Genomic DNA, 23644 nt, shown 5'->3' on the forward strand with positions numbered 1-23644 from the left:
TTTTAATACTGTCCCTCTGTTATACAGGTGACACAGATTGTCCTGTTAAACTCTTTTGATACTGTCCCTCTGTTATACAGGTGACACATATTGCACTGTTATACTCTTTTGATACTGTCCCTCTGTTATACAGGTGACACAGATTGTTCTGTTATACTCTTTTGATACTGTCCCTCTGTTATACAGGTGACACATATTGCACTGATATACTCTTTTGATACTGTCCCTCTGTTATACAGGTGACACAGATTGTTCTGTTATACTCTTTTGATACTGTCCCTCGGTCATACAGGTGACAGAGATTGTCCTGTTATACTCTTTTGATACTGTCCCTCTGTTATACAGGTGACACAGATTGTCTGTTATACTGTTTTGATACTGTCCCTCGGTTATACAGGTGACACAGATTGTCCTGTTATACTGTTTTGATACTGTCCCTCTGTAATACAGGTGACACAGATTGTCCTGTTATACTCTTTTGATACTGTCCCTCTGTTATACAGGTGACACAGATTGTCTGTTATACTGTTTTTATACTGTCCCTCTGTTATACAGATGACACAGATTGTCCTGTTATACTGTTTTGATACTGTCCCTCTGTAATACGGGTGACACAGATTGTCCTGTTATACTGTTTTGATACTGTCCCTCTGTTATACAGGTGACACATATTGCACTGTTATACTCTTTTGATACTGTCCCTCTGTTATACAGGTGACACAGATTGTTCTGATATACTCTTTTGATACTGTCCCTCGGTTATACAGGTGACAGAGATTGTCCTGTTATACTGTTTTGATACTGTCCATCTGTTAAACAGGTGACACAGATTGTCTGTTATACTGTTTTGATACTGTCCCTCTGTTATACAGGTGACACAGATTGTCCTGTTATACTCTTTTGATACTGTCCCTCTGTTATACAGGTGACACAGATTGTCTGTTATACTGTTTTGATACTGTCCCTCGGTTATACAGGTGACACAGATTGTCCTGTTATACTTTTTGACATTGTCCCTCTGTGTTATACAGGTGACACAGATTGTCCTGTTATACTCTTTTGATACTGTCCCTCTGTAATACAGGTGACACAGATTGTCCTGTTATACTTTTTGATACTGTCCCTCTGTTATACAGATGACACAGATTGTCCTGTTATACTCTTTTGACACTGTCCCTCTGTTATACAGGTGACACAGATTGTCATGTTATACTCTTTTGATACTGTCCCTCGGTTATACAGGTGACACAGATTGTCCTGTTAAACTCTTTTGTTACTGTCCCTCTGTTATACAGGTGACACAGATTGTGAACAGAATCCTGTCGTTCCCTGTAACATCACCTGTCGTCAGGTTCCTTACAGGTCTAGAACTTCTGCTGGAGAAAACTCAGGTAAGTCAACCTTCTTTGACTGGGTTAATAAAATCAACAAATGTTGCAAGCCTCAAAGAAGTTTTATCATGGATACGCCAGATTTGGAATGGAAATTGTCTGAGGTTAAATTATGAGTGATTTGGGGGTATATTTTGTAGGAATGGGAAAGCAATGCAGCTAAGCATGTTTCTGTGGCAACACAATTAGCAGAAGTATCATCTCAGATTTTGGCCTGGAGAAAACTAGAGCTCAGGTAGGCCGTCATCTGGTTCTTAATATCTAGAGCTAAAGTTTGTACTCATACTTTCATCCTCACAATGTCAAGGTTTTGTGATTTCGGAACTCCTCAGTAGCGTTGTGTGGAGTTCCGAAATCACAAAACCTTGACATTGTGAGGATGTCATACTTTGAGTCTGTATCAACCTCTTAAACTGCTAGACTTGGAAATATTTTCCCCAAAACCACAAAATTTGTCCCCACACAAATATAAGATTTTACAGTATATTCATTTTGCAGTTGTTGGAAGCAGTGCCTGGACCATGCATTTGTGAAGCAGTCCAAGAAAGCCAGCAAATGGTGGTTTCATATTTATCAGCTAATACAGGCAACTTGTCTACAGGTAAGAAAACTTTCCATATATGGCAGTTTATTTAAGGATATCTGTTCCTCAGCTAGGAAAGTGAATAAATTTTTATATTATTAAAAAAATTCTCAAAATGAAGCTTGAAATTTGAAATCTTTTCATGCAAAAATTTTCAATTCATACATATCAATATTGATTCAAGGTTCTTTGAAGTCTTAGAAATGCTCTTCTAAAAAGGTCACATTTATATCCCTGACCAATTCCTGATTTTCAGAACCTGAGGATTTGACTACCTTAAACCATAAGTCTAGATTAGAATACAGAAAGTCAATACGTCTTGGTTACTAAAAAGAACCAAACAGGTATTAATATCATTACATTAATCCTTATTCTTTAGGAGGAGGGTGTAGAAAATTTAGAAACAGAAGAGAGAGACATGTCAGAGGTTATGCGGACCTTGAAAGAGTTCATGGAGAGGTCCAACCTAGGGGAATTTGAGGCCCGACTAGGGATGCTGAGATCTTTTCACTGTCAAACCATGTATCTCTGTACTGAGGCCACAGAAGGGAGAACTCAGTCACAGGGTAGGATTTATTTTGTCTTGATAATTGTTAATTAAGTGTTTTATCTGATCCAGAGATGGTGAAAATAAGGAAAATTGACTCACCGCAGCTGACAACAAGACCCACATGTATGTCTTTTCTCTGTACATTGAGTACACAAAATACAGTGTTTTATTACCTTATTAATTCAGTTGTTATTTATCACTACTTTCTGTTTTGTAGATGACATGATGAGCTTACTTTGGAACCTCCATCAGTTTTACAGCCAGTTCTTACCATTGGTCAAAGAAAAAATACAACAACTGAGACAACCAATAGAAAAAGAGCTCAAGGTTTTGCAATTCAATTATAATTTTATCAATCTGTAATAAATATGTGGCATACATGTGGCATTTCAATTCATAACTCTTTCATTTAAAATTTAGGGGTTTGTAAAAATTGCCGGCTGGACAGACATGAACTTCTGGGCCCTAAAACAGACAACAGAGAAAACACATCGAACATTGCACAAACAGATGAAGGCTTTCCAGGTATGTTTTAAATTTAGTAAAAGAGGAGAAAATATTGTTTGGACTATGATTTTTTGGATGTCAATTACAAAAGATATACATGCTAATTCTTTGTTCCTTACTTTTATTGTAGGTTGTTTTAGAACAACCAGTACAGAGCATATTGGCAGACCCAGACAGCAGTATAGATTCTACTGGTCAAAGGGAGAGAACTCTAACATGGAGAGAAACATACATCTCAGCTATGCAGTGTCTGATATCACACAAAGTCAGTGAACAGGTGAGACAGAGAAAACATAATGTTTATAATTATTTCATTTTTTTGCCCAAAATGAAAAACAAAAAGATTCAGAGGAGTATCATACTAAGGCATTACATTTTGTTAACACAACTTTAGATGGTCTAGTATTTTCCAAAAAACAAATTATGCGTGAATCTGCGTGCGTATATTTCTTACCTGGGTTTGTTTCAGCCACCACTTTCAGAGTTACCTGCTCTTGGTCGTGGAGGTCTACACAGCCGGCTTGGTCAGTTATCGGTCAGAATGTGTAAACAAATTGGAAATCATTGACAAAGAGGCTCAAGTATGACCAACTTATTGTCAGGCTTGATAAGTTTACAGGTAAATAAACACTCACTCAGTTAGAATCACTAAGACTCAGAGAAGTTCAGATTGATATGGCTGTATACAACACTCGAGTTTGCTGACATGCAGTCTCTAATCACGCTCAGAAAACAAATCTGTCATACAATAGTTAAGTATACTCAGGAATAGCTTTTGCTCTAAGAAGTTCAAATTGAGTTCACTGCTAGTCCAAACTTCTTTTCAAAAGATTTGTCATTTTAAATATATATCTAAGTTATTAATAGACAGAGTTTAGAAATTATGAGAATGGATAGACACTTCCATAATTTGCATACATTGTACATGTTGAAACATCTAACATTAGGATTAATATCCAAGTCCGTTTACTTTTAGGAGAAATCATTGAATCCATCCATGAACTTCAACAACTAGAGGTGTCACAGGTTTGTTTTCTTGGAATGATCTCTTCCTAACATTTGTTAAAGTATTAAGTGTAATACTATGTACTTCCGTAATATCACAATAAATGATTACAGACAGCTGACAAAGAAAAACAGAAGTCTGAAGCTAAACACATTGGACAGAAGAAAAGGAAGGCTCTGAGTGATCTGTTTAAAGAAATAGCACAGCTAGGTAAAGAAATAGCACAGCTAGGTAATGACATAGCACAGCTAGGTAAAGAAATAGCACAGCTAGGTAATGAAATAGCACAGCCAGTTAATGACATAACACAGCTAGGTAATGAAATAGCACAGAAAGGTAAAGAGATAGCACAGCCAGGTAATGAAATAGCACAGCTAGGTAATGAAATAGCACAACTAGGTAAAGAAATAGCACAGCTAGATAATGAAATTGCACAACTAGGTAATGAAATAGCACAGCTAGGTAAAGAAATAGCACAGCTAGGTAATGAAATAGCACAGCTAGGTAATGAAATAGCACAACTAGGTAATGAAATAGCACAGCTAGTTAATGACATAGCACAGCTAGGTAATGAAATAGCACAGCTAGGTAATGAAATAGCACAACTAGGTAATGAAATAGCACAGCTAGTTAATGACATAGCACAGCTAGGTAATGAAATAGCACAGCGAGGTAATGAAATAGCACAGCTAGTTAATGACATAGCACAGCTAGTTAATGACATAACACAGCTAGGTAATGAAATAGCACAGCCAGTTAATGACATAACACAGCTAGGTAATGAAATAGCACAGAAAGGTAAAGAGATAGCACAGCCAGGTAATGAAATAGCACAGCTAGGTAATGAAATAGCACAACTAGGTAAAGAAATAGCACAGCTAGATAATGAAATTGCACAACTAGGTAATGAAATAGCACAGCTAGGTAAAGAAATAGCACAGCTAGGTAATGAAATAGCACAGCTAGGTAATGAAATAGCACAACTAGGTATTGAAATAGCACAGCTAGTTAATGACATAGCACAGCTAGGTAATGAAATAGCACAGCTAGGTAATGAAATAGCACAACTAGGTAATGAAATAGCACAGCTAGTTAATGACATAGCACAGCTAGGTAATGAAATAGCACAGCGAGGTAATGAAATAGCACAGCTAGTTAATGACATAGCACAGCTAGTTAATGACATAACACAGCTAGGTAATGAAATAGCACAGCTAGTTAAAGAAATAGCACAACTAGGTAATGAAATAGCACAGCCAGTTAATGACATAGGACAGCTAGGTAATGAAATAGCACAGCTAGGTAATAAAATAGCACAACTAGGTAAAGAAATAGCACAGCTAGATAATGAAATTGCACAACTAGGTTAAGAAAGAGATTCTGAAATACACAAATTAACGGATTGTCGGTATTTATTAGAAGAGACATATGTACGTGTATGTATACACAAACAAAGTGTTTAAAGCAGACTACCTTAATTTTATTTTCAATCTCAAGGAAGAAGGCCAGGGTCATTTTATATTACCGGGACCTAACTACTTTACAGTGTATCTGTAAAGCTTCACAAAGGATAAGCATATCCAAGTCTCTGGCATGGGACCAGAATGGAATTCTTATATTGTAAAACTTCATATACAATAACATTAGAAAACAATAACATTAGAATTTCATACGATAAAGGAGCCGCGAGATATGGGAGGGGGGATTCTACACACACCATCACATAACAATATTCACATGTACATAAATGTTTGCCACATCGTAAAAATCTGTCATTTAAAAACTCAGCCATTCAAGGAATATTACGAACCAGTCGCATTTAACTGACTGGATATATAAAACTTTCAATTAATTTTTAACCACACACCCCCCCTCCCCCCAGCTGAAGAAATTCTATTAATTAATCTGCATGTCATCGATTCATAACGACAACATATATATAATTATTTATGATTTATTTCTTAGAAAAATCTATTTGATATTATTTTAAAAAATGACATATTGATTTCATTCAAAGTTTGTTTAAATGATAATAAAATACCCGGTATCTATTAAACAAAATCGTTATTCTAGGACGCAATTTTTCTCATGATTAACTAGATTTGATAGCAATTAAGTTTCCAGTTCCAGGTATGTGGAGTTCATGATCGCTGTTTGTTTTGAAAATGACCCTGCTCATATACATGTACATAAGGAGAGAGTTCAAGGTGCAAAAATAATTTGAGGAATTATTTCAATATTATTTCAAACCTAACCAAATGACGTATTTGGAGGTTATGGGGTTGGTGGTGGGAAGGTATCCCCCCCCCCCCCCGCACACCTAAAATTTAGGAAGATTTTAAAAATACGACAACCCTCGTATGCTATTAAACTCATGTTAACTACAAGTATTGCACGTTTCTGTCATTTAAAGGGTTTTTATCACGTATCTAAATTTCTTAAAAATGAAACACTATTATATTCTTGAAACATATTATTATCGTTTAATAATGAAATAATGTTGAAAACAGCCGTAATTAGACGATAAAACGCCCGTAATAAAGGGTCCTCGAAGTAAAAATCTCCACTAATTAGATAGGGGTCACGTGGTACTGAAACGTCATAGGTGTCAATGGTCAATAGAACTCGTAAAGCTTATCGTAAGAAAAAAATATATTGAATAGATTTTTAAGGTAATTAAATAGAATACACAGTATGGCCGGTTGAAATTTTGACATAGATATATTCCTTTGGTTATGGACGGTCAATCTTTTAGGTATGAACGTCTAGCAGAGAGAAATAACCCGAAAATATGCCGACAATTGGAGAGAGGTCACCGAAGACGAAGCCGTTGACAACTCGGGACTTCAACTAAATAGAACGAATTACTAAAGTTTAACTTCGTAAACATTCATAAATATGGGAATTTTAAATTCCTCTTCATTATTATTTTAATCAGTTATAAATAAATAAATCCTGTATATCTTCTATCTGTTCTAGCAGTGCATATCATGTACTAGTAAGAAATGACACTTCTTCAATCGCGCCGTACGCCATTACGATGTTCACAACATTCCTACTAGATTCTGTGCGACTTTTAAAAAATGCGTGTTTGTCATTTATTATTTTTTTAAAAAAAGTATCTTTCCTTAAAATATTTTATAGGACAGAAAAAAAAATCGTGATCGATCGGGCATAAACGATTGTTCTGAATGGAGATAAACGCCATCGCATTTGCAGAGAAAGGCCCCCCTTTTATCTCTCGAACAAGAAATGTGGGGGAAAAATTCTTCCTAAAACCTTTCCTGTGCACATTTGTGCATCATAAAGCCATAAATTATACCTTACAAGTTGTCAATTATTCAATTATCACTTAATTATTTTCTAACAGGTTTAAAAGACACAACAAATGAGCCCTTTTGTATACACAATAAGTACTTCGCTTGACCAGGATTGACACCTATGACGTCAGAGCAATGGCGCGTAACATCGCGATCAAAATATGCATATTGAGAAATTCAAACTTTGAATCGCTGAAACATCAAAAATATTAATTTTCTAGCAAAAATTTTTAAATATATGATTTTAATAGCATGTAAACTTTGTCATATCAAAAAATTTTGAAACGTGATAAAAACCCTTTAACATTTATCCCCCCCCCCCAACTCACACACACAATCCAACCATTGGTCATCCTGGATCTGTTCCTTTTCATTAATGCATGTGAATTATTATTCATCCATTTGTTTATAATTTGTCAACCTGCTTATTCAAAACTAATTATTCAAGAATTTTCCTTGCTGTGACTGAAAAATGTGTATTCAATTTAAAAAAAGAAGTTTTGTTACCACATGCAGGCAGAAGTCCTTCTGAATTTTTGTTTGAAAAATTTTTATCGAATATTGCTTAACATGCAGTGTATCAATTTAATGTCCTTAAATTGTTGTACAGCGTATACGGTAACTCACTACATTTCACAAATTTTCTGTCTAATTATATTTAGAAAAAAAAAAAACAAACAAACAAAAAAACAACAACAACAACAAATTCACTACCCAGCAGCATCTATTTTTATTGTTGTTCCTGAGAATTTTTTTGAAATATTTTTTAACTTCACAATTTGAAAGAGATATCGTTTATACTGGATTCAACCCCCCCCCCCCCAACCCCCCCAAAATGACATCTTGTCCTATCGAGAGCCATGCTTAAAATGAGATGATTTTCGAATGAATTCTACAGGTTTCTCAAACGATTATTACACGAGATAAATACTTTGGTTTTGAGAGAATAAATTGATATTAAACAGAAGCCGCTTGCTTCTCGGGTTTTCCTGACATTCCAGCATAGTGAAATGTAAAACAAACAAACGAACAAACACTCATAATTTTATACACCACTGCATGATGGATAATAGTTAATACAGCTATTTATTATCATATTATACAATTATTAAAAGAGACAATGACTCAAAAATGTGTCTGGAAATGCTCAATAACATACATTTATTACCGTAGTAACATTACAATGCAAAGTGAAAGTCATGTTCACTCTGAAAACTTTTGACGTTGGTGCGAAAGTAACATGACGTCATTGTTAACCTGTTAAAGTATCATTGATATAAATGAAGAAAAAAACTACTTAGAGTTGACGTAGGGCCATAAAATTTCAGATTTGGCAACTTCTAACCTTGCTCTACTAAAATCCATGAAAAACTTAAAATGTGTAAAAATTGCCATAAGGGCCCTTTTCCCATGGGCGCAATCATTTGATTTCTTTACATATTAGTAATCAGTACATTATGACATCAACTGTACACACATATATATATTTAGTATATACTGTACCTGTAACATTACATACAATGATAATAACTTATAATCAATAAAATAGAACTTCTTACTGTTAATGTTACTAAACTATATACATGTACTTCTCATCTTTATACAGGGCATTCATACAGGAGGGGACTTCTCTGTGATGCTGAGAGTAATCTCCCTTTACCTGTCCCACCACTAGATGTCTCTGTCTGCTCAGATAAATTCACCACAAGGTAGAGTGTTCATAACTTGAAAAAAAATTGTACATAAAATATAAAAGATGACTTATCACTCAGTTGATTTTAAAAAGTCACGATCTACCTGTACATGTATGCAGTGTGTAAACTTGCGTTTATTTTTCCATTAGTAAGAACAGTGCTACAGAAATAGGTCAGAGTTGCCATGACTACTACTATAAATGTGTTGCCAGAAGAGCCACAGCTCTACAAACTCCCTCCAAGGTGAGATATATAATGCATTCCAGATCACATCACCAAAGAATGATACTGGTAGCTATAAAGTTGCATTATTATTATTGGCTCTGTGTGATTTAACTCCATCCAAGGTGAGGAATATAAATAAATGCATTTCAAAGGATGATACTGGTAGTTAAATCGGCTCTGTGTGAATTGTTTTTTTTTTAAATTTTTAGGAACTAGGTGTTGGGAATATAGAAAGGTGTAAAGGATTCACTGAACACTTAATGAAGGTAGTGGTGGATCAGTATTCTGGGGTGGTGGAGATGCACAAGGCTTTTTTATCTTTAAGGTAGGTCAAAGGTCACAATATGGCAATTTCTTAGTGGTATAATTGCAGATTTGCTGGTATTTTATTCATTACAACATTATAAAGATGTTTTAAGGAATTTCAAAATATTTAGATAATTTAATTAATACGTAATACATTAGCCTTTAGCATACAATTTCATATTGTACAATTTAAGCTCCTTGTCTGAAGTGTTAAAGGATCTGTGTTCAATTAATGGAACACCCCCTCCACAGAAGGCAACAAGGGAGTATGTGGTACGTATTGGAACAGCCAAATGTAGAAAAAATCACTCTAATTGTTTTATACAATATTTTTATTGAAGCACCTGTTCAGTTCTTTTTCAAATATAAATACATGTATGTGTTAAAGGAACTAAATGAAAGATCTTTGGGTGTTGACATACATGTCTGTGTAATTTCAATTCATAAGATCTAAGGTGTGCATAAAAACCTGCTATTATATTAAAATCATGTTTTCCTTAATTTCACAATTCTGTAACATTTTCAGGAATCCCTTATATCTTTCTTAGTCAGCATGAAGGAGGGTCTTATTCAGGTCAAGGTCATACTTCAGTGTTGTCCACGACAACAAGAGGAGATAACTCACTATCTGTCTCCATTTCCCAGAAATCAATTGTCACAGTCAGCCCTGATGAAGCATGGTGACGAACAGTGGAAACGCTGCTTTGATTATATTCAGGTTGGGGCTTTTCTGGTCACATTTAGATTTTAAAACTTGTATTTTAAGCAGACAATTTAAGATGTTTCTAATATTTAGTTTTTTCTCTTTTTGCAATAAACAGGATTTTTATCAGAAGTCATATCTGCTCATTGACATATCTTTCTGATAACTTTAAATTAAGCGATTAAAAAAATGAAGACATTTTGTTTTGTTACGTTGGAGCCACACTTGTGTATTATTATTATGGAAAACATGCAAGGTTAATAATTTGAGACATTAGATTTGGTTACTCTTGTAGACTTTACAACAGAAGGCCAACACATTGTTTGACTGTACAATACCTCTGACAAAGAAACAACTCATCACATGGTACGCCAAAATAAAAATTCACAATGAAATGAATCTTTTCCTCCTAATTTTCCTTTTTTTAAGTTATTGTTCATGAGTTACTTGCAGTGTATATTTAGGACTAGAAAAAAATTGAATTTAACCCTAAAATCTTTTTAAGCCTCAAGTATTTTGCTATAATTGAAAAGGTAAATGCTGCTTCTCATTACAGGAGTGACCTTGAGAAAGTGAGATCTGTGTACAGAGATTTAACTAACTGTGTACCTAGACTGACAGAGATAGAGAAACACTTCTGTGACCCTGAAGACAAAACTCTGCCCTCATTTATGGAGACAGTCAGGTACCTCAGACAGGAAATACAGACCAGGTCTGAAAAATTCACACACTGGGTCAACATGGAGTCAAAAACACAGATCAACACATGGTCAGATAAGGATCAGGTAAAGAGATTAGGGCTAGAACCATCAAGGTCTGATGTAGGACATATCAGAAGTGATGACAGTAGAGAGGGGATGGAGGTGGAGACATTTAGTGGAAAGGTGGAGAATCTGATTGCTGGTCTGTTACTGAGTGTACAGGAACTTACACAGAATCACAAACAGAGTGCTGAAATGGAGAAAGGTATTAGGTTTGCGCAATCTGTTGTTATTCACAGTGTTATAATAGGACATATTCTGTTCTCTAACAGATATTTAATTTTATAGAAGAGGATACTGGGACATTTTTAGAGGGACATCTAGTCGTCCATCTTGATGAAAGATTAAAGGGAGATAAACAATGCCTTCAACTGAAAAAGGTAAATGAATTAAATTTCTTTATTTTGTTGTTTCTTTAATATGTTTCCAATGTTTTCATTCTAATATATGCCCTGCATATTCAAAATATTTTAAAAATAATTATTATTTTGTTTATTTTTATTTGCAGATAATTCAGTCTCTCCAGAGTTTAGTGAAGGATGTCCTTGACCTTACAGACACAAGGTCAGATGTCCTGACCTTTGTCCAGATTCTAGGACAGTGTCAACCATTAGTACAGCAGTACCGAGACATGGTGGAGTACTACTTACTTCATAGTTTGGCTGAGAACAGGGTGACAGGGAAACTCCTGTCTGTTCTGTTGGCCGTCTTCACTGAACTGGCCTCTAAAGTAAGAAAGACCACATTATAGTTCTCATGTGAACACAACTTCCTAAAACTACAGTGTGTATGCTTCAACATCATAATGTTGGAAAAGTTAATTACTTATAATTATTTCTCCAATTATAAATTTTAATGCATATTATTTGTGTCTCTCAGGGATGCTGAAAATACTGTTAATTTTAAGACAAAATACACATGTATATGCTTGTTTTTCTAAATACTGTAAACTGTAAGATTTTTGTTTTTTTTGATAGGGGTTCTGTGTTCCCGGTGAGTTTGAGGATGAGGTGGCAGGGGAGGGAGCTACAGAGTTTGAGGACATTGAGGGAGGGGGGTTAGGTCAAGGTGAAGGGGTCAAGGACGTCAGTGATCAGATTGAGAATGAAGACCAGGTAAAGAACATCAGTTTTAAAGGACTTATCGCATGATCTTTCAAAAATCGTAATTTTATGAAAAATATTATCTACAACCTTGTTTATTAGAATACTGATTACAATAAACGCTATTGAAAGCATATTTTAAGAGATATTGAGAGTTGAAATTCAAATACGGCAATATGCATATTTCAGTCGGATTTCGGCGAAATACTGCTCTGACGTCATAGGCGACAATTCAGTGATAGAGAAATGAGAATATGTAAACTATTTACGGAGCTATGAAGACAAACGCAGCTTAATTACGAAAAATTCTGAAAAAATTAATTCCTAGCGTGCTTTTTAATTACTATAGAAACATAAACTAGTTCTAAGGTATAGGCTTTTGAGATATTTTCGTTTTTTTTTTCCCGAAACATTCAGAATCTGCACAGCTCCGATTAAGGCAATGTTTTGTGATCGGAAAATTATTTTTCAAGACTGCCATCCTTTACAAAACATAAGAAAATTGATGTTATGCTAAAAACGAAGAATAACAAGGTTATACAATATTAAATTTGTAAATCAATTAATCAGTTAATACATGTGATAAGATGACAAATCAAATTGTATTGCGATGGCGAGTTTCTTCGTCTTCGCCGCGTCTCCTTCGATATCGTCGCTGCTATTTTTACAATGTTAGCAAATTTTTCAGATTTTTTCTTGCTGACAATTCTAAAATATAAGGTTGGATATTCAATTTCATATCGATAAAATCAGAAATGTGGCCGTCCACAATGCAGAATATTCATGTTGTATCGCGTATATTTTAGTAAGATTAACTATAGAACTGATCAGCCATTGTCGCCTTTGACGTCACAGGGTCACGTGATCGCTATCTAATTAACTTAGATTTTTAATTCAGGGGTTTTCATTTGAGTCAATAATTGGTTAATTACCGCGGTTTACCTGCAACAAAAACACAAAATTTATAAACTGTGGTCATAAGGAACGTTTTACGCTTTTAATTTCAAATAATTAAGAAACATGCGATAAGTCCTTTAATCAATACATCAGAGATGAAATTTAGGATTGAATTCAACATATTTTTGTGTTGTAGAAGGCAACCCAAATCTTATTTAGTTCCAACATGTGTTAAAATTTTTGATTCTTCTAATAATGAGATCTCCTTTAAATATTTTTAAACAGCTTGATGAAGCCAGGAAAGCAGGAGAGGACAGAAAAGAGGAAGATTCCTCCCAGCAGCCGGACATCAGGTCCGAGGAGAATGCCATAGAGATGTCTGATGACTTTGAGGGCAAAGTTCACGACCTCGAGGCAGCAGATCAAGAGGAAAGGTCAGATGAAGAGGATGATGGGAAGGAAGAGGAGCTGGATAGACAGATGGGAGAAGTGGATGGGAATGACACAGAGAAGTTAGATGACCAGATGTGGGGAAGTGATGAAGAGGAGGGGGAGGATCAGGGGGTGAGTACAGAAAGGTCATAACTATTATTTTAATATTGAAAAAAAGGTTTTAATTCAGTCATTAGTCTCAGAGAAAACATGCATAAAATTTTTAGGGATATTTTTTCTGCTTCAAATGCTAGATAAAATTAGTATAAATATAATTTAAGTACAGATCTGCTTAATTAAGATGATGTAATTCTATATTTGTCAATTTTTAAAGTTATCTAATTGACTAAAGTAAAATTATGACCAAAGTAAAATTTTGATTAAAAAAGGAGAAAGAAGAATTTGGCCCAGGATCCCAGCAGGAGCAGAAGAGTGAACTGGTTGCTAAGGATGACAACCAAGACAAGACAGAAGCAGACGACAAATCAGAAAAGCAGACGACAGATGAAAACAAGGCTGAGGAGAATGATGAGAACCAGACAACACAGGAACTGGAGCAGATAGATGAGGTAGGTACTAATGCTTAAAATCATTCATTGAGAATAGGTGAAAAATGAATAGCATTAACATTGACTCTGTGTATTGTAGTCAGAATATGATGATGACAGAATTGACCCTAACCATGGTAACCAGGAACCTCAGCAGGCCCCTGACAACATGGATCTCCCTGACGACCTGAAACTGGATGAAGAAGAGGCTGGGGTCACGGAGGAAGAACAAGGTCAAGGTCAGTAAAAATAGCTATATAACTGAAAAAATACTGTCTTGAAATAAGAAAATACATAAAAAAAAATACCCTCACTGTAACAGTTCAAAACCTTTTAAAAACCTTTTGTTGCAAAAATTAAATGAATGTGTCCTCATATACTTACCATTTATTATTACTCTATGCAGAAGAGCCTCCATCAGAGCCCCCTGGTGGTGACACAGAGATGACAGAAACAGAAGACAAGGGAGATAATAAAGACATGGAAGAAACAAGGGAGGACACTCTTCCGGTAAGAACTATAAGAAAAGAATAAGTAATGAAACTTTGAACATTTCATGATACATTGTGAAGTCAAATTTATCCAGCATTTGATGAATGGCTAGAAAATCATGTAAAGTAAGAAATTGTGTTGATTTGCATCATAGATCATAAAATTTCTTTCTGCAGTTATTCATAGCTAGGTTATGTATTAAAGGATTCCAAAGCTGTTTTTAATAGACCAGGTTTATTAAAAATGCAAATAGCAAAAACAGAAATTATTAATACAATATGCTGTGTTATGTATATTTGTAGGAAGTGGAGCCAGAAATGTCAGAGGACCAGGACAACCAGACTGGAGAGGAACCAGACAAAGAACTGGGAACCAGGCAAGAGGAGGAAGAAGAGAGGGATCAAGGATTTTCTGCTCAGGTAATGACCATAACAAAGATCTTACTAAATTAAAATTTATTTAATGGAAGTAAATATCTTCAGTTTCTCAGGAATTTATTAAATTTATGTAATGGGAGGTAATACTTTCAGTTTCTCGGTGATTCCTATTAAGTTGTTGAAATAATGATTAGTTGCATATACTGCAGAATGAACCAAGAGATGTCAGTGCAGAGGATGAAGAAGACAGCTCTAAGAATAAGGATGACAAACCCCAAGCAGCAGAGACTTATGGGAAGACTTCCCATGATTCCCAGAATGTAGAGCAGTCAGAATCAGCCCAGGATCAGGGAGGGGAACCAGACAATGACCAGAAAGAGGTTAATTGGGCTTTATTGAGGCAGGGCAACTTATTTTTCTATGCAAAAAATGGCTGCTAATTTTAAGATATTGATTTGATTTCTGTAAATTAAAGACCTTCTTATCAAAGAATATAATTCTTTATTTCATTCTATTGTATATCTGTATTACAGGTATTTAGAGGATTAAAACTTTTTTTGGCAAAGAAAAAATTCCAAGATACATATGTATACATGAACAATTGAACATGTCTTCATACTTTATGGTTGAATACAATTCTTCTATGATAAAATAAATAGAGTTCCGCATTTTCATGTGTATGATAATTAAACTTTTAACTGAATGAACTTATTTACAGAGTGAAGGAACAGGCACTTCAAATTTAGAAGCCGAAGAGGGTCATGAAGGTCAAGGTTCAAAGGTTGCTCCATCCTCCACTAATCAGTCTCAGAAGGTATTCAGTCATTAGTTTTATTGTTACTTACATATAATGACATACACTTTGATATAATGGATGATAAATGGATTCCAAATCATAGTATGTACATGTAAGTTTCCTTGCAGAAATTAAAGCCAGAAGTTTTGATCTATGTAAGTCAAAGACATTTATCATTAGCTTTTCACCCTTTACACATCCTTTTGTGATATTTTATTTACTTCTAGTCTGTGAAACGAAAAGCTGGTCAGTCAAATGAAGACAGGAGTTTGGGATCCAATGAGAACCAGTTTAAGAAACTGAAGACCATAGAAGAATCTTCTGCCACAGAGGAGGTATTTTTGTCTGTCCAAATTAAACCATGTTACCAAAATGTTTGGAGTGCAAAAATAATAATCATTTTTTTGTGATTTTGATTTTTTGTTTTGAAGAATCACCTTTTATTCATTGAGATTTTTCATGGATTTTGTAGAGCGAGGAAAATCAAGATTCTACAGAAAAAGTGTCAGAGCTGTATGAACATATCAAGGATGCGAAATCATCACATGATGCCCAGACACTAGATGTCGCCACTGATAAACAACAGATGGAGGAAGCTGTACCTAACAGAGAGGTGGATCAAGAGAATGGAGGGGTGGAGGAGGAGGAAGAGGTGGAGATGGAAGAGGACGATGAACAGGTGGGCGGGGAGAAAAGAAACTTGTGCAGCACATGTCAGAATTTGGAGAGTTTTATGCAATGGAAATGATAATAAAAATTACTTGTATAATGAGGGAAACCCATATCTTTATACAATTTTTTTGTTTAGAATATCAGCTGAGAAGGTTCAGATACTGTGAAATGATAATCATGTTATACAGTTTATAAGAAGTCTTGATTTTTCCCCAGGAAATGGATGAAACGGTTGAAAAGCTTTCATCTCACATAAACACAAAAGACAAACATAACAAGAAAAGGGAAGGAATGAATGAAGAAGGGATGAATGAAGATCAGGAGGAGATAATGAAGTATGAAACAGAGGGTGTTGTCAAGGAAACACTGGGGGCCTCAAGGGGGCCAGAATCTACAATTCACACCACACTGGAGAATCTCCACCTAGAAGCCAGGGTAGGGCAATAGACAACATACATGGTATTTTTACTCCTTCTGTAGATTCAGAGCTTTCTTTTAACTTATTGTGGAACTGGATGAATATTATTTTATATCAATTTTCCAGGGTTCTGACTTGGATATGGAGAAGCTCAGATCAGAGTTAGAGGAACAGTTATCTACTTTTACCAACACAGTAAATCACACAGCAGAAGCAGTAAGTATTACTGACAGTATATTCTAAATATAATCAGCAATGGAATTATTTATAACAACGCACACAATCCACATATTGTAACAGAACACCAGTTTTTTTGTAAACATGTGACACTCTGGGGTCAAATGAATGAAAGGAAATGATTTTTTTTCATCAATGATTGACAGGAGGAGGCAGCATCAGAGGGCCTGGCATCGATATGAGGCTCTGACATCAACTCTGTCCCAGGAACTGTGTGAACAACTCAGGCTAGTGTTAGAACCCTCACAGGCCACAAAACTCAGGTAAGGTCCCAGGAACTGTGTGAACAACTCAGGCTGGTGTTAGAACCCTCATAGGCCACAAAACTCAGGTGAGGTCCAAGGAACTGTGTGAACAACTCAGGCTAGTGTTAGAACCCTCACAGGCCACAAAACTCAGGTAAGGTCCTAAGAACTGTGTGAACAACTCAGGCTAGTGTTAGAGCCCTCACAGGCCTCAAACCTCAGGTGAGGTCCTAGGAACTGTGTGAACAACTCAGGCTAGAGTTAGAATCCTCAAAGGCCACAAAACTCAGGTAAGGTCCCAGGAACTCTGTGAACAACTCAGGCTACTGTTAGAACCCTCACAGGCCACAAAACTCAGGTAAGGTCCCAGGAACTGTGTGAACAACTCAGGCTGGTGTTAGAACCCTTGCCTCTTGCAGGCCATAAAACTGAGATAAGGTGTATGAACAACTTGGGCTAGTAAAAATGTTACATATTCAGGTGAGGTCCAAACATTAAAGTGAGGGTGTGAACAGCTCAAGCTGGTGTTAAACCCATGTAGGCAACAAAACAAATAATATTTACTCAAGAGAACACAGGCAAGGACCTTAAAGATATGGTTTACACAAGGAGCCCAGTTGTTATTTTTAGCACTGACCATCAAAGAAAAAGGTAATGTACAATACACTTGACCACAGACCAGCAGTTTTCTATAAAATCTTAAGTTAGCATTATAAGCTACATGATCATTTTTTTTTCCTAGTGTAATCTTTAAAAAAATTCAAATTCATACTTGTGTAATTTTACAAACTGTTACCATGTTACTTATTAATAAATATTTAACAATATCTTGATGTGTATTAGGGGAGACTACAGAACTGGTATTAATTGTTAAAACATGAGGAAAGTCATTCCTTACATACCTGTGTAATTATAGTCAGATTTGTATGTAAGTTACTTGATGTGTTGTAGGGGAGATTACAGAACTGGTAAAAGGTTAAACATGAGGAAAGTCATTCCTTACATCGCCAGTCAGTTCAGGAAAGACAAAATCTGGCTCCATCGTACCAAACCCAGCAAACGACAGTACCAGATCATGCTGGCCATAGACGACTCCTCAAGTATGGTAGACAATCACTCCAAACAGGTCAGTAAAAAAATACCAGGAGGTTAGGGTCAGGATTAGAGCATCCAAAAAAGGTCATTGTTAAAACATGAATGATGAACAAAGGAAATAACAAAACTCAATCTGATTTTCAAAAATGAAAAGCAAAATAGTGAAAAAAAAATGATTTGAATATTTATGTTTAATCTACATAAAATAGTAGTCATATCTACAGATTTTTATTTTCAGTTGGCGTTTGAGTCCCTGGCTTTGATTTCTAATGCTCTCACCTTGTTAGAGGCAGGGGATTTGAGTATCTGCAGGTATGCTATAGATCATTGTAAAAGTAAGTAATTGTCTATGTATTTCTACTCATTTGAAAAGTACCTTGTTTTAAAAAGACACATAATGGATTATTGTGATTCTTCTGTTAGAGAATAAAGACTGTAGGTGAAATCCTAATATTACACAAAGGAGTACAAGGGAAAAAAGTCCTTGTGAGATTAGATAGATTGTATCAAGGGTATTTGTGTGTAAAGAGAAAGGCTACATGTATATGTAACATAGTTATATGTATGCATGTATTGCACATACTCATATTATAAAGACTGGAAAAAGCATTAATCTAATGTCTTTATAATCCTTGTCAATTGCATGTCAAGGACAGTAACCAAATTAAATGGTTACTGGGTGACTAACTCTAGTGGCCAGGTGTATACACCTAGGCAGTAGTAGGGTGAACTATTCATCCAGGTAGACTCCTTGCACCCTAGATCAGCAGTCAAACTTTAATAAACAAAATGATGTAGAGTTTTACAAGATATCAATTAATGTACATATGTTAGAACTATACTGCAGGAAGTTCATTTAATAATTGATGAAAATTATATCCACAGTTTTGGAGAGTCTGTACAAATTCTTCACCCTTTCACTGAGCAGTTCACAAGTCACTCAGGATCCAGATTGTTACAGCAGTTTACTTTTGAACAGAAGAAAACTAAAGTGGCTCAGGTATGACTGAAAAAAATTCTATAGTAAATGTGCACAAACTGTAGCTGATGAAAGTTATGATAACAAGAGTGAAGTGTTTCAATTGTGAGGTCTAGAGTGTGTATCAGATGTAGACAATTATAAAGAGATGGGGACTTCTTATATTCCCTACATCCGTAAGCATAAAAAAGGAAGGGGGCACTATAACTCTTGCAGACTTATATTGAGGTAATGATAACAAGTGACTGTGTGTAAACTTACTCTAATCTCCTTTCAGCTTTTGAAGAAAGCCACATCAGTGATGATGGACGCTCACTCCAGACAGCGAGGAATGCTGGGAAATCCGGAGACGTCACAGTTGCTGCTAATCGTGTCTGATGGGCGGGGCTTATTTAATGAGGGAATGGAGACAGTGAGATCCGCTGTCAGACAGGCACGGGAGGCCAGTGTGTTCCTGGTGTTTGTTATAATTGATAATCCTCAGAACAAGGTACATAACTCCTGTAATCACTGATAATCCCCAGAACAAGGTTCATAACTCCTGTAATCATTGATAATCCCCAGAACAAGGTACATAACTCCTGTAATCTTTGATAATCTCCAGAACAAGGTACATAACTCCTGTAATCATTGATAATCCCCAGAAAAAGGTACATAACTCCTGTTTCATTGATAATTCCCAGAACAAGTTACATAACCCCTTACTCATTGATAATCCCAGAACAAGGTACATAACTCCTGTTTCATTGATAATCCCTAGAACAAGGTACATAACTCCTGTACTCATTGATAATCCCCAGAACAAGGTACATAACTCCTGTAATCATTGATAATCCCCAGAACAAGGTACATAACTCCTGTTTCATTGATGATTCCCAGAACAAGGTACATAACTCCTGTACTCATTGATAATCCCAGAACAAGGTACATAACTCCTGTAATCATTGATAATCCCTATAACAATGTACATAACTCCTGTACTCATTGATACATGTAATCCTCAAAACAAGGTACAGAAAGTAAAACATGTTGGTCATTATTTAAATATGATGTCAATTTTGTGGAGTTTACATTTACTTTATTGAAAGGAGCTTTTTTATATCGCAATCAGAACCATTGTCAAGATCAAGGTGATTGATACATGTGCATGTAGGGGCATTTAACAAATGCATCTCATTTGGTTTTGCAGTATTATTTTGTGGTGTTCCAAGATAGTTAATATATGCAACTATATCATATTTCAGGATATACATGTATAAATTAGAGCATTTTTATGCCCCCGGATCGAAAGATCCCGGGGGTATATTGTTTTTGTCCTGCTTGTCTGTTTGTCTGTTTATCTGTTTGTCTGTTTGTTTGTCTGTCCGTTTGTCTGTTTGTCTGTCTGTTGTCAACTTTAACCTTGCCCATAACTTTTGATTGGTTGGAGCTATGACTTTCATATTTCACATGTGTATTCCTTGTGACAAGACCTTTCTTTGGGTACCATCATATTTGACCTTTTGACCTTGACCTTGGAGTTAGACCCACTTTTGCAAAATTTTATGAGACTTTAACCTTGGCCATAACTTCTGAACAGTTGGAGCTTGGGGTTTCAAACTTCACATGTGTATTCTTTGTGACAAGGCCTTCTTTTGGATACCAACAACTTTGACCTTTTGACCTTGACCTTGGACTTTGACCTACTTTTGAAAAACTTTAACCTTGGCCATAACTTTTGAACATTTGGTGCTTAGGGTTTCAAACTTCACATGTTTATTCCTTGTGACAAGCCCTTCCTCTGGATATCAACCACTTTGACCCTTTTGACCTTGACCTAGGAGTTTGACCTACTTTTGAAAAACTTAAACCTTGGCCATAACTTTTGAATGGTTGGAACTAGGGCTTTCATACTTCACATATGTAATCCTTGTGACAAGTCCTTCCTTTGAATACCAACGACTTTGACCTTTTGACCTTGACCTAGAATTTTGACCTACTTTTGAAAAACTTTAACCTTGGCCATAACTTTTGAATGGTTGGTGCTAGGGCTTTCATACTTCACATATGTAATCCTTGAGACAAGACCTTCCTTTGGATACAAACCACTTTGACCCTTTGACCTTGACCTAGGAGTTTGACCTACTTTTGAAAAACTTTAACCTTGGCCATAACTTTTGAATGGTTGGTGCTAGGGCTTTCATACTTCACATATGTAATCCTTGTGAAAAGATCTTCCTTTGGATACCAACCACTTTGACCTTTACGTTTGACTTTTATTTAAAAAACTTTAACCTTCACCATAACTTTTGAACAGTTGTATCTAGGTCTTTCAAATTTCACAGGTGTTTTCCTCGAGACAAGATCTTTCTTTGGGTATCAACATTTTTTATCTTTTGGCCAGGATTTTGACTTGCATTTGAGAAACTTTAACCTTCGCCATAAGCTGCCATATGGGGGCATCAGTGTTTCACAAACACATCTTGTTTGATTTGGAATTCAGAATTTTATATTGTCATTTACTTTTAGACATAATTATACTGTACATATACCCATTTTGTGGATTTCTGGAGTGGAATATAATGTTTGTTTTTTTTTAAATCTTAATATGTTTAAATAAATATCACATTTTAATATATGTTTTATATTACAGGATTCCATATTAGACATTAAAGTCCCAGTTTTTAAGAGCAGGGACCAGGTGAGTTCCCAGTTAAACGGTGAATGATTATATGATTAGTAACAAAGACGATTCGATGCTTCTTTTATGTCACTTTATTATACTGTATATATTAACATTAATTTGAAAGTCACTTTTCTAGAAGAATTTTGTTAACATTTCAAGTAGGGAGACCTGTGCCCAATTTCATTGTTTTTATTTATACAAAAAATATGTTGAAATCTAGAAGAATACTGCAAAAGTTATGTTGCTTGCACATGGAATAATAAATTACATTTGTTCATTTTTATGACTTTGATGACAAACATAATAATGCTCAAGAATACATGTATTGAATGGTGTTCATTTCAGACATATAATTTATTTGTCATGTCAATTTCAGCTTCCAGAAATCAAGCCATACATGGATTATTTCCCCTTTCCTTTCTATATCATATTGTGAGATATAAATTCCCTTCCCCATGTGTTGTGTGATGCCTTAAGACAATGGTTTGAACTAGTGACAGCAGTGGATGTTTGATCAATTCTTTGTAGATGTTGTGTGACGCCTTAAGACAATGGTTTGAACTTGTGACTGCAGTGGATATATGAGTAATTCTCTGTAGTGCTTGTGGATGTGTGTGACAGCTGTGGATGTTTAAAAATGATTGAACTTGTAAAAGCTGTGATTAATCCTGTGTAGGTGGATATACTGTGGTTTTGTGAAGAGGCTTTTCTTGTGAACTTGCGAGGACACAGAACAATAGAATAGTAATAATACAAATGAATGTATGTGCAGTATATGCGAGATGAAAATTATGTGACTTGAGTTTTTAAAAAGTTGGAAGAAACCATAAATTTTACTGATTAATTCATTATGACAATTTTTGTATATTTGTTTCTGGTAAAACATTATACACTAGAAAAATGTTCATATACACTTTTCAAAACCTAATTACAATGTTAACAGAGGATGCCAAATAATGACAATGTTGAAATAACCATGCTAAGTTATTCATCTTAGGCGAGAAGTGTTATTATGAATCCATTCCAATTATAAACGATATAAACATTATAAACAATGTTTTGTTTTTAACCCAACATGTTGAAAAGAGAACCTTTTTTAGACCGTAGGTGCTTGTAATATTTATAAAATACTGGTCTGGCAAAGTAAAAGATGATATAAATTGTCAAAGTGAGCCATAAGACAAATTAATATGCAGATTTACCTCTTTTTGAGAGATGTTGAAGATTATTTTGTTAAGTTTAGATCAAGAGGTTGTTAATCTTCAGAATAATAGAAAATAAAAAATGCTGAAAAATTAATGTTATCTTTATGTTAAATAAAAATTTGATATATAGTAACTATTAAGGATTACTAGTATATTTACCACCGAAATATAGCCTAAATTATGGACAGGTCACACAACAAGGTGCAACTATATCTGTTCCTTGCATCATTATCTCTACTACATTTATTTTAAGGAGCTGTAGGTAACTTTTTCTTTGAAAAACTTTTGAATTTGTACCAATAACGTCTTCTACACCTGTTTAGGTAGATAACTGTGGCCCCTTTCACAAAAGTTGTGACTCGAACAAATTTCCTATTTTCCAATAAATATCTAAATTGTAGAAGTTGAACAAAATTTATACCTATTATGTAATATTA

General features: G+C 35.2%; 1 protein-coding gene across 1 annotated transcript; it reads left to right on the forward strand.

Moving 5' to 3' along the window:
- Window positions 1–1204: 1204 nt before the first annotated feature.
- LOC133180625 (midasin-like) lies at window positions 1205–22557 on the forward strand. The gene is given in 39 exon segments (XM_061315096.1): window positions 1205–1225; window positions 1296–1391; window positions 1532–1626; window positions 1890–1992; window positions 2354–2540; window positions 2742–2851; window positions 2945–3049; window positions 3162–3308; window positions 3501–3576; window positions 3993–4057; window positions 4151–4247; window positions 8964–9066; window positions 9201–9294; window positions 9486–9601; window positions 9777–9855; window positions 10109–10300; window positions 10581–10651; window positions 10842–11251; window positions 11335–11426; window positions 11555–11776; window positions 12024–12161; window positions 13332–13610; window positions 13868–14047; window positions 14127–14265; window positions 14433–14536; window positions 14821–14937; window positions 15105–15275; window positions 15614–15709; window positions 15919–16026; window positions 16164–16370; window positions 16580–16798; window positions 16908–16997; window positions 17175–17218; window positions 18215–18389; window positions 18597–18670; window positions 19244–19358; window positions 19615–19827; window positions 21970–22017; window positions 22379–22557. Coding segments are annotated over 39 exon segments (5136 nt in total). The 3' UTR covers window positions 22517–22557.
- Window positions 22558–23644: the final 1087 nt, after the last annotated feature.

The sequence above is a fragment of the Saccostrea echinata genome, unplaced genomic scaffold, assembly GCF_033153115.1.
Source record: "Saccostrea echinata isolate AGI-Se365-2 ecotype Australia unplaced genomic scaffold, CSIRO_AGI_Sech_v1 ptg000007l, whole genome shotgun sequence".
Lineage (NCBI taxonomy): Eukaryota > Metazoa > Mollusca > Bivalvia > Ostreida > Ostreidae > Saccostrea > Saccostrea echinata.